Here is a 12,790-nt window from a genome sequence, read left to right as displayed (position 1 = left end):
GGCATAAAGCTACTTTCAAAGGGCTCAGGAGCAGGAGAAAAACCGAACAAGAAATTAGAGGGTTCTTAAAAAAAAAAAAAAAAAAAAAAAAAAAAAAAAAAAAAAAAAAAAACCAGAAAACAAACAAACAAAAGCCCCACTTTGCCAAAAATACCTTCAAAAGGGGGGAGGAGTTGGACAAAGACTGGCTATTTAAAAGGCAGAGGATCTGGGTGGCTTGCAGGGCACAGATAACTTTGGTTGTTTTCAGAGCTCTTGTGCTTTGCAGCATGTCATGTCACAGGAAAGAACACTGTAGGATTTGTGCATTTAAAGTGTTTATAGCATGAAGACTACCATGTAAGACAGATCCCTGGTCCATTTCAAATGTCAGGCTTTGCAGAATAACTCCAAGAGTTGCTGCAAAGAGACCTCTGGATTATTCTATCTTATGGAGAAGCATCCTTGAGACAGGGGCATTTGTCACTTAATGACATGCAAGACCACCCCAATAACATGGGAAGCAACAGTTCTCTGCAGGCAAATGACAAATGCTGGCCTTGGAGCTGTCAGTGGTGCATGACCCTCATCTTCCAAGGAGTTTAAACTCCCAAAGGCAATAGAAAGAAGAAAAAAGAGGAGGAGGATTTGAATAAGGTTTCCTTTTCTCTTGCTTGCCATTAAGTGGCTGTTCTGTTGAGCCACACACTCACACTGGCAAACAAGACAGGACGGTCTGCATAGAGAAAGGCAGAAGTGAGCAGAGGAACCTGACCTGCAAGAGGGGCAGCTGCCATCATATCCTTCACTAAAGGAAGGACAAGGGTACTTGGAAGAGGACAAGGAGTTAGCAAGCTCTGATACTTGATGCAAGGACACAGGTTAGTATCATGTGGCCCATATTGCTCACTGTTCCCCTTGCAGGCCTCTAATCACTGAACTTAGAGCTGCTTTTACATACACACACCTTGATCCAGAGTGGGAATAAGTACACAGCAACTTCCCCACATCTAAAAGCAATCAGATGGCACAGGGTAGCATGTGAGGGGTGAGAGATGTCCTCCACAAGTGCAGCTAGCCAGCTTCAAAAGCATATGAAAAAAATCTAAATCCTCCTTCATTACAGGAGACAGGGCCAGGTGTAGCAGCAGCTGGAATTTCAGCCATCAGAGACAATGTTTTGGCATTATGCAGTCATTCCCCTGCTTTAGACTCCCTTGACAATTGCTTGTTGCTGCCTGTTGTGGCTTTGATCCAACGCCATCATCTCAGCAGAGTCAGAAATGAAAGACAGTTGTGGGAGCGGGATGCAGCAAGAGGCGTTTCCTTTCCCCACTAAAAATTTCCTCTGCACCAAAACCAGTCAAGCCCTTTTCAAAGCACAGGACATATTTACAGGTGAAGACATTATCCCCTTCCTCTTGGAAGGATGAGAATGGCTGCCCCAGGGTCAGGGAATAGTGAAGGTCATAAATACAAAACATACCATGACCAACAGTGACAAGCACCAGCCAAGGACTTATCTGGCCTGGAACTAAGATGATCAGTACACAAAAGGTTATTTAAGCTTTAAATCCTTTTGTAGCACGTTCCAGATCTCAGCTGTTGGGCAAAAAGACCACCTACCCCAATGGAAGAGAATGGCACAGAAACTGTTGTACTGTTGCTTACTCACCCCCCCAATGCAAAGAAAATTCCCCTAGCTGAACTAGCTGATCCTGGACAGCACTAAACACCTCAGTGGTGCTAAGGATCCTCTGGTTTTCCAGAACACACCTTATGCATTATTCTACCCTTCCCAATTTTTTTTTTTTGACAGAAATTACCTGGATTCTGTTCTTAGACATCCTTGCCATGTTCAGCCTCTGCAGGGCAGCCTCTGGGCCCTTTTGTGGCCACAAGAAAAGGGTAAGCAGCAAACTCAGAGGCCCTGGCTCTGACTGCCAGATGTTATCAGGACACATTAAGCTCAGGAGGAGTTTTTAAGTCCTAGGTGGCTCTAAGATTTTAAGTTTTCATGCCACACTCTTACTCCTGGAGTCTGACCAGGGAGACAACATTCAAAAGCCTCAAAGGAACAGACAGCATTCCCTACAAGATCACTTCTGGCAATCACTGGAGCCTTTGAAGATGGATCCAAAGCTCTGCTGGGAAGATGAACAGTTTATGGAGAGTCAAGACCTGGAAGGATAGCTCTGTACTTCATTTCTATCAATAATGACATCAAGCTTCACATGCTAGAGTCCCAGCCATGCTTCCTACTCAGCCTCCTACCCTGCACATGCTGACAAGTCTACCAGCTCATACACAGGTCCCTGCAGAGGAAAAGACCCAGTGGCATGGTGCATTCCAGCTGTGACAGGTGAAGAGGGAAGAATAAGTTTGACACTCTAGCCATTTCAACAGAGGCCCAGTGGCCTAGGTTGCCTTGGCTTTTTTATTTGCCTGTCACTCAGGCTTTTACATTATTGAAAGATCAAACTCCGCTGTGCTTGTTCATTACCTTAATCCTATTTTCTACACAGCTTTATTATCTCTTCAGGCTTCCTTGGGAAAGGCTGTCAGAAAGGTTGGGGCAGGGGGGAGAGGGTTGCCCATCCCCTCACCCCTGTCAGATGCCTCTATTCAAGAACAGCCAGAAGACTTGAGAGGCAGGGGTATCACAGCCTGCATCCTTTTGGGGTACATCCTTCTGGGGTACTCCGAAGGCACCACTGGATGGATCACTAAGAAACATGCACCATAACTAATGCACTGGTGCTCTTTCCTGCTCCAGCTTGTCCTTTGTAGGATGCATTGTTGGAAAGTATTTTTGTTATTTCAGAGAAAAAAATGGCTGGTTTTAATTTGTATTTGATAGAGTTGACTTAAACAATCTAAACTATTTAAACTATAGATTAGAAGGCAACTAGTCTCAGACCTACCCTGTGTCCACACCAATCCTCCTCCACTCCTTTTCCCCAAATACAGGGGCCCTCAGGCCCCTTCTGCCATTGCTCACCTCACTTCTGACAGCACTCCTTTAGATAATCTGGGCCATGCCACTCCTACCCAGAGTGTCCTGGTCCTGGAAGGCAGGGCTGCCATTCCAATAATCCTGTGAAATATTTGCTATCTGTCCATCACTACACTAAGACCCTCAGGCTGAGAGTTTCAAATTTGTCAGCAGTTGAGTTGTCACATCAAGATTTGAGAACAACATTTCCCCAGTTGCTAAGGTCAGCACCTTGACCGAACAGGAACTACTCAAAGACCCCAAATCAGAGGCCACAGCAATTAACCTCCTCAGTGCTTATTAGGACAAAGAGAAGACAACGTGCCTAAGTCACTTCCATAGATAACCTGTTGTCACACACCACCTCTCTGAGCTACTGGAATTGCCAGCCAGGACAAGGTGACTTCAGAGCCTGTGTTTGCCTCTGGCTTCCCAGCGCCACAGAGAAGTGGGTGAATGGGAGGATAAGGATCACCTTCCTCACCTCCTCTGGCTGAGGCATCAACAGAGACAGATGAAAAGGAGGGTGTAATGGGTATATTTTGACTGCATACAGGTAATGGAAAGAAACCAGGATGGCTGTGCCATCAACTGGAAAAGCTGAGAAGAAAAGCCAAGTTACTGAACCAGAACCACCCCCCACATATGCTTTTCCACACCAGTTTGCTTTGTCCCCCACTCCTCAACACATCTCATCTTCTATCATCCCTTGCCTATATTGACAAAAGGAATGATACCCTTTTGCAGCATTTCCAATATTACATTGCTATTCGCTTTTCTTGTCAAGTCCCTCCCTGTAACCTGGAAGCTCACTCACCTCTCAAGGTCCCAGATTCTCAGAGGTGAGATGTGTCCACAGCAGGCTGTCCCTGTCACAAATGAGCTGTTTAAAAAAAAACAAAGAAACAAACAAAAAACACTTACTAATCCTCATGTTCTGAAGAAAGCGCATGAGCAAGACAGAAAACAGGTTACAAGACAGACTTTGAATTCCGGTTCAAGATGATTTCAGCATGTCCCACCACATTTCACAAGGGACAGGCAGCAGCAAAGGGAGAGCTGCCAAAGGACTCTCACTAGCTGAGCTTCCCAGATGCAGCAGGTCACAACTGCAGAGAATTGGCAGGACATAAAATGTATTTGTAAATACAAAGGGAACACATAAACAGGAACATCTGTAAACAACATTTTCAAATGAGTCAGTACAGTACTTAGCATGTTTCATATACAGTCAGTGCTGTAGGCTGCAGAAAGACCCCATGGAAAATTTACTGTTATTTCCTACTTCATGTATCACTTCTGCTTGTTGGCAACTTCTGAGTACAATCATGAACTGGCTGCAGCATCACAGGCCTAAAGAAACACATAATAGAGGTCTCTGGTCCAGCCTGCTCAAAGCAGGGCCAATTTCAAAGCTGGATCAGGTTGCCCTCCCCAATGCTCAGGCACTCTCTGTTAGAGGCAGCACAACTCTCCTGCAGCAATATTTGGCTCCATTTACACCCTCCAGCAGGGCCCATTCCAAAGTCCTCTTGGCAATGCTATGTCCCTGCTGCACATGCTGGCTCCAGAAGTCACCTGACACCCACTGGCCTCATACTAGTTCATAAGACAGAACAAATCCTTAAAATCAAGCATGAGGAACATGGGTGCTGTGCTCTCCAAACCACACTGCTTGTTTTGTGCCAGCTTCCCATTCTCAGTCCAAATAAGAGGAAGCAGCTCATCCAAGGATTTCTAAGTTACAAATGATCTCTCACAAAGCCATATTTATTGCAGCTACTGAGAATAAAATGCCAAAACTACGTTTAAGTCAATGCAACAAGGATAGCATGAACACAGGAAATGGAACTTGCTTTAAATAAAAGCCATTTCTATGCTTTGCCTAAAGATCTTTTGCAGTATGACACAGGGCTAGCAGCTGAAACATGAAAGCAAAATAAGAAAACAATGTCATGTCTATAAAAATAGCAGTTTGAGCAGTTTTTAACATTTCTTCGATCCTCTATAGCATTCTTTCTTTGAAAGTCAAGGTGTCTGCAAGCCTCTACTGCACCAGGAATGGATTCTTGGAGCAGCCTTGACTTCTGTGAGAAGCACTACTGCTGCTGCAAGAAGGCACTCAGCAGCTAAGTGGCGAACACTGGCTCAACTCAATCAAAGCCAGAGAAGGACCAGATGGAAGCAAGACTGGAACTCAGGACTCTGTCTACTCCTATCTCTGTGGTTTAGCTGAGCAACTGGTTTCTCCAAACCATAAGGCCAAAGCAGCACTGACAAAACACTCTGCTAAAGAGGCAAGCATATAGCATCTAACCATTTCAAACCATCAAACCACACCATGGAGGAGTCCACAAGTTCTGTGGTGCTTAGCTGCCCTTTAGGCTAGAAAAGGCCTGCAGAACTAGAGCTAATTCAAAGTGTCTCCAACCAGGATGTCTTACATGCAAAATTCCAGGTTCATTGGCAGTGCACATGCAATCAGCCAAAGCACCTGTAGCACTGGGCTGTCCCTACAGGTGCTGCAGGGTGCTCACATTACTCTTCTCCATGTAAGTCCCTGACCAAAGTCTAAGAGTCTATGGAAAATCCAGTTCCTGCTGCTGTGCAGCAGCCACCGCGATCAGTTAAGAAAGCATGCAGCATTTCATCTTTGGAAACATGGTTTCTGCTCAATGCCTGCCTTCTCTCCACCATAGTCCAAGACAGGAGGGAACATTTCTCTTTTGCCAATGTCACCCACCTCAGAGGAAAACAAGCAAAAGACACCCACTTTGACAGCTTGTCGGTCAAGCCTCACGTCTGGAAAGCAGCACTTTGGTCAGGAGGTCCCTCTGCTACAAAGCTTGGTATTGGGTTTTGTCCCCCCTCCCCAGCCATAATCCATTAATAACTACTAAAGTCAATTACTGTGGTTAGAAACACAATAGCAGTCAGGGAGTCAGTCAAGCAGGCAATTGGGTGCTTAAGATTTTTCTTTTGGGGGACAAACTGAGAGAACGCTCTCACGTGGGAGACAGATCCCTTTGTGCAGAAGGTATGCACAAGGCTTTGATGGTTGCCACAGGTCTAAATTACCATGGAGGCACACCAACAGGGAGAAAAAAGTGGGAGGAACAGCTAGGTTTAATCCTCCCTCATGCTGTCAGTTCTGGACTTCAGCTTTCCTTCCTTGGTCCTTACCCCCCACCCCTCAGAGAAAAAAAAAAAAAAAAGAGAGAGAGAAAAAAGCATTAGATAAAGAGATTTTTCTCCAGCATCGAATACAGGCCTCAGGGCCACAAACAAGTCTCTTCTAGGTAAAGCTGACTCCATTCAGTCAACAGGAATTTTGTCTCATACTTCAGTGGGATCAGGTTTGCAGGCCTTATCTTTAACAGCCTGAGCCCATTAGCAAGCAAAGATAAGACTTCTCCCACAGGAGCAGGCCACCTTCACTGCAGCATTAGAATGCAGCATTCACAAGACAACATGCACAAGCAGGGGTATCCAATGAGAAATTCTTGAAGCCTGAGAGTGAACTGACCTTAAAGTCTGGATTCCAGGGCATGATACAGGGCCCCTCACCTTGAGTCTGATCTGCAGGCACCTTGAAGCCTCAGGTGTCTCATAACTGGGAACCTCTCACAGGTGACAGTTTTACTTCAGGTAAAGAGCAACACAAGTCAGCTTTCGTATGTCTAAAACAACATGCAGATTGGAGGAAAGCATGTAAAGCTTGGCTCCAAAACTTCTGAAACTTCGTTTAGTGTGGAAGATCAGGCTGAAGCCTTCTATCAGACTTGCTTCTTTTCTATCTTCAACAAGGCTCTTTAGTCTTCGAGAGCACAGAGCACACATAAGAAAACCCTCCAACTTAGACAAGTGCAGCTTTTTCACAACTGTTGTTGCCAGCTGCCCAAGAAAAACAATTGAAGCTGAGTTACTAGCTTAGGGAGTGCCATTCATTTTGCCCACACTACTTTCTACAGTCAGACTGAGGAGAGACTAGATTGGGAAGAGGGGAGTACAGGATACCCTAAATATATTAATGCAGGCATGACTCATCTACCTGAAGTATATACAACACACTGATGTACACTGACTCTGATCAGATGCATCTACATCCACCATAAAAACTGCCATGGCCAGTCTCCAGATGGCCTTGGAGATGTAAAGCCCCTTCCCCACTATGCTTCCTTCTGTCCTTTGAAAGCTGCTGGCTACCATGACTATAAGCTCCCTCTAATAGGCCCTTCTAAAGGGAAAAAAAGCACCATTGTAGGGCTTCCATTACAGGGCATGTTGTCTTCACAGGAATCCCCTAGGAACTAAAACCAAGCCAAAAACCAAAGCAGGAAGGCAAGAATTTTGCACAGCATTGAGACACACATACTTCATAAACAGCATATTTTTGTTGTCCAACACAAGGAATCTTCCAACTCATCTGATACCTTGATGTCCTCTTTCTTATTTGAAACTCCCTACTGACAGAGAGGAGAGGAATAAACAAGAGGGGGGAAAAAAACCCCAACAGAACAACCAAGAGTCTGCTTCTCCAGAAGCGAGACTTTCTCTATGTTGCAGAAGAGACATTTCATTAGACATCATCCCCCCACAATACTAGCTGGGCCAGGAAATGAAAGAGAGCACACATCCTGGCAGTGCTGTTGGAAGAAACATAAGAAATCTCCATCTGATTGAATTGTGGTTGTTGAAGATCCCATGGCATTTCTGGCAACAGCAGTAGTGCTCTGGCTACACTCCAGCTGCAATAATCCCATAGCTGCTCCCAAGGTGCCAACTACAGTTTGACTCATGTAGCATCCCTCTTTACCCCATCCTGGACAGACCATTGCCAGATGTGAACAAACCAGAGGGACAGAGGTAGATGCCCATTAGTCCTTTTGGAAAGATGCTGTTTATCTTGAGGCTTGGAAACAGGATCAGCTCCAGAAACACAAGTCACATCGAACAACACATATTTTCCCCGCCATCAACCCACCCTCTAGAGTGGGTCCTGCCTGAGCGGGGAATCCTGCAATGCAAAGTCATTGAAGGAACCTGGGTAAAACAGGTCATTTCCCACCTCTTCTCAATACACCTCCTCTGTTCCTCAGGCTTGTGCCCTTCCCTGTACTGTAAACAGATTGCTTCTCTAGTTCCATTCTGCTCTTCAGGGATTTCAAATCCAGAATCTGCTTGACACATGCAAGAGCCCGTTCCTTCCTCCTGGCACTCTCCCCCGCCCCCTGGAATTGGACATCGTTGTTCCATTTTGGAAACTATTATATATGGAGACTCACTGGACTGGGAAACAAAGAAGTTATTACTTGACAGAGCCCTGCAGCTGGGAATGTGGAAGGTGGGGGGAGAAAAGGGGGAGAACCAAGGGAAACAGGATGGGGCGGTTGGTAGCAGTGTTATGAAAGCGATCAACAGAAAGGACAGGTCAAAGATGGGAAACATCTATTTTAAAAAGTCTCAAGTGAGATGAGAAAAGGAGAAGAGAAAGCAAGTCCAAAAGGGAGATAGGAGAAGAGAGAGAGCAGTTGGTGCCGACGGTGCCGCGGGTTAAACGCACGGGTCTGTGGGTTTGTGTAGCCTTTGATTCAGCACTGACACGCTTTGGCAAGGGAGGCCACCGGAGCTGTCAAATCCTTCACCAACGTGCCCATCAATTGTATTCAGCTCTCCCCGACCCGCACTGGCATTTTAATTACTGTTGGGTAAACTAATTTGTACAAATGAAGGCAACTCTGCCTAATAGAATATGCAAGCTCTCTGACCTCTGACAGGCGATGACACAAGATACAAAGGAGGCAGAGGAAGGCTTTTTATCAGAGCCTTATTACTCTCTATTACTCCAATTAGTTAAGCTCCAGTGCTCCTAATTGGGGGAAAAAATTGCAATTAAATCAATTTTTGATGGGCTGAAAGTGGGTTACCGAACCGCCCTGCCTGTGAAACACTGATATTATAGCAGCAAAGGTCAAAGTCTTTGTCGGCACCTGTGGGGCCCCCACCTCCCCTCTCCAAGCCCCTCTGTGCCCCCCCAGCACACACACTCAGCTCGCTAAGGCGAATCATTAGAACATGTCATGTCTTATCGCGGCCGCCACCATCCCGCCAGCCTCATCAGTTGACATCATTATGGAAGGTAACTCCTCCAGCATGAATACAGTGCTAAGGTCACACAAACTTGCTGGAGCCCCTGCTGAAGAGCAGATGCAACAGTAACAACATTGTGAAGGGGAGAGGAGGAGGTCAGAAACCCAGCACAGGGAGTTTCGCCACCTCCAGCATGAGACTTCTCCAACAGACCAGATACACACAAAGGGAGAGAGACAGAGAGTGCAGGGGAGCAAGTGCTCCTTCCGCAGGGGCATTTAATTTGCAAGGAGGAAAAAAAAAAAAACAGCATCAGTTTAGCATCTTCTTTATGAGCAAGCAGGCACCACAAATATGCAAGAAATCCCATCTGTCTTAGATGCAGGCAATGCTGGACAAACCCAGGACTGGATGGTCATGCTGGGTTGGTGTTGCCCTTTCACTGTCCTAGACCAGTTCCTTTAGCTGTACTTTGTACTTCTCAAAGGATGACCAGAGAACTGAACCAAATATCTTCAGTATCTCAGAAGTCAAGACAGTTGGATTATTGTTAACATTCTGTAACCATAAATTCAACAAAAATCAACAGGTAAGACAGCACCTAAAGCTCACCTGAGCAAGCAGAAGAATCCCACTGCAGCACAGCCTCACATTTGTTGAATAACCTTGCCAAAAAGATCCAGCAGCTGAAGGCAAATAGCCAGGCTTGTTCCAGAAACAGACTGGAAAGCTCTTGCAGGTCTGCTGCTACTTCTCTGAGTTCACATGCATGCTACAGCACCCCCAAGGCATCAGTCAACTCAGAGTTAAACTGTGCTCCTGATATACCTCATAAATGTCACACAGAGAAGGTACAGAAGAGCTCTGCCACACCCCACCATGGACTCAGCACAGACAGAAAGCAAAATGCATAGAGAAGACCATGAACCCTGCAATGCTGACAACCACTACTGCTCCAAGAGGAAATGCTGTGCTCTTGCAAGGAGCACCAGTGACACATGCATGAATAGATGCACTAATAACTCATTCATATGCCACCTCAAGTGGACCACTGAAAAGTGGTCCCCAGAAAGACAGCATTTACATTTTGTACTGAAGGGCACTGTAGAGATGCTGGATTGAAACACAAAGTCCCATTTGAAGCAGAACTCCAGCTCATGAGATAGAAGAAATGCTCATGTCACTGCCTCCCAAGTCATATACTTCATGCCTCATGACAGAGGGAACACCAGCTTCACCTCTCCAACCTTCCTCCTTGGCCTCTAACTTCATGTCTTCCTCCAGACTTCAGAGACACTCAGGCTGAAGAGCAAAAAAAGCTTTTCATATTCCCAAAAGCCCAACTTCTGGCATGGCAGACAGATCACCCCTACTCTAGCAAGCTGCTTAGCAGGTGTCCAACCTAGACACCTCCATCCTGCCTTCACTTCCTTGCAGTTTCACCCCAAACTCAGCACCCAAGTTACCTGCAACCTTGATCACTGTCCCTTCAGCAGCCCTGCAGCAGGTAAGTTCTGTGAAAACAAGCCACCAGACACAGAGCACAATCCTCATTTCTGGAAAAAAACTGAGCTCAATGACATAAAGACAAAGATTCCAGACAGGACAAACACATGCACACTCTTCCACACAACAGTATTGAATGGGAAAATACCCTTGATTATAAACTAGTGATTCAATGCACAAAATAGTCCTGATGTTCCTAGGCCTGTTCACATCTAAGTATCAATGCTTTCCCCAATACTCCACATGACACAGACTTCTAGGAAGAAGCAAATGTTCAAAAGAGGACCACATTCAGATTAGCTCTATAAAAGCTGATTTAGGATCCTCTGTGTTCCTGTACAAGAGGAATATTGGAACAGTGCTTTTCACAGTGCTGCTGTAATTTTTCAGAACTTCGAACAGAATTGCTTTTGTAGCTATACAAGTATTTGACATCAACCTGCTCTTTTATTAAAAGAAAAGTCTTGAAAACCCGTTTTTAACAGTGCAAAATACATATTTACATGCTATGTCCAACAATCTTTATCTTTTCTCACTCCCCAAACCTCTGCACTTGCGAGGCATGGAGTAGTTGTTCACGCAGAGGTCTTTGTACAGAAACTCCTTATCTCTCTTGAGACCAAATTTAAACCCCAAATGATGCTTAAGTAATTACTGTGATTGCAGGAAAAAAGAGACTCCTTAGCAATAACAGAAATTTAACCCAGAACAAAATTCAGGCACTGATCTGAATAACTTGTACCAAAAATCGAAGTCCGTGCCAAAGCTGATTTGTCTGGGCATGCCTACCAGGCCTTCTGTGAGCAGAGCTCTCTGCAGGCAACCACTGGGGTTACATCTTAGAAGCTGAATAATGAAGAAACATGACTCAACTGAGAAATCACTTCTGAGTCTAAAATCTGGGCTGTGCAAGAGATACAGCTCTCTATTCCTACCACAGAGAGCTTTCTGTGAAAAAAAGAGAAGGGGAGAAAAAAAAGAAGAAAAAGGATGAAATCTGGGGACTTTCAGGTCAGTTTGAGATTAGGTGGCTAAACACCACTACAGCACAGTTATATCAGCTTATCAGTAACCAGAACAAAATCTCAAAGAAAATATTTAATGCTCAGAAGCTATAACATTAGAAATTCAAAGAAAGTGGCTACTAAGGTTACATTTGTGTTTTGAGGAGTTAAAGGTTTATTTGGGTTTTTTGTTTCTTTTTCAAGTGCAGGTGAAATAACCACAGCTGGTGTCTCAACTTCCTTACTCACACAAAGCATTCTCCCTTCCAACATCACTTCAGAAATCTCAGCCATCTGCAGCAACTTCATCCTATGCTCTACTCCCCAGAGCAGCCTTTCAAACACCAATGGGCAAGACTCCTGAGAGGTACCCACCAGACAGCATGCTCTACCTCCAACTGCTGCACATGCCATCTGCAATACAGTACATGGGAGTTGTAAGATAACTTCATAAAATCTCTATCTTGAGAAAATTCCCTGGTTTTTTTGGAATGAATTGAAAGGAAGGAACAGGTGGAGCTGCTGACTGAGTAGCAGAAAAACATGATCCCTGGATGAGATACATGCGCAGTATTAGACACTGGACACCATTTGTACCTACAGACTATCATGCACCTTGGGCAGATCTCTGAGGGCCTGGCACTCACTTCTCACCAACCTGCCCACCCACTTCCAGCCCTCACACCCATCACATTTCCCCTCTCTATCTGGTCAGTACCGTTATCCTTCCCCCTTGCCCCCATGGGGAAGACACCCTGAGCTCAATCATCCCCAGCCCCACAGCCCCCTTGAGCTTGGGGCTCTGAGCCCACACACAGCCTTACAAGAAGCTCTGAACTCCAGCCCTCACTTCCTCAAAGCCTGCCCAGGTGTAAAGCTCCAGCGATTCCTTTTTCTTTGCCATTTTCCCTCCCTCCTCCCTCTCCTCCTAGCCCCACCAACATTTTCAGGCCACACAGTGAGCAGGGAGGCTGGAGTACATAGGACCATTGCAGCAGTCGTGCTGTTTCAGGCCCCCCCCAACTCAAGACAATTTCTAAGAGCCATTTTTTATCCTCCCCTCCGTGAAATGATTTCTGTTAATTGGCTGGTGGGAATCAGTTATAGGTGGGGGAGACTCTCCCCACACACACACCCTGGCCCCTAATTGGCTTATTGAAGTTTTAACGGGGCTTTCACCTGGAGAAGCTGGTAATTATTCCCTTCATTCCCCTCT

The 12,790-nt window shown here is 45.5% G+C and overlaps 1 protein-coding gene across 2 annotated transcripts in view; it reads right to left on the bottom strand.

Moving 5' to 3' along the window:
- FBXW4 (F-box and WD repeat domain containing 4) overlaps nt 1-12,790 on the bottom strand; it is a 59,728-nt gene that overhangs the window by 10,087 nt on the left and 36,851 nt on the right. The window contains exon 6 of one of the 2 annotated variants that reach the window (XM_071446459.1): nt 3,792-3,857. The exons of the other annotated variant lie outside the window; for it this stretch is intronic. Coding sequence (XP_071302560.1) covers nt 3,792-3,857 — 66 coding nt within the window. The remainder of the gene's footprint in view (nt 1-3,791; nt 3,858-12,790) is intronic. 2 annotated transcript variants of the gene reach the window in all.

Source organism: Agelaius tricolor, unplaced genomic scaffold, assembly GCF_023055355.1.
Source record: "Agelaius tricolor isolate 1412-34295 unplaced genomic scaffold, bAgeTri1.0.p SCAF_22, whole genome shotgun sequence".
Taxonomy (NCBI): domain Eukaryota; kingdom Metazoa; phylum Chordata; class Aves; order Passeriformes; family Icteridae; genus Agelaius; species Agelaius tricolor.
The sequence above is the reverse complement of the archived record's forward strand: the minus strand, read 5'-3'. Positions and strand labels throughout refer to the sequence as shown.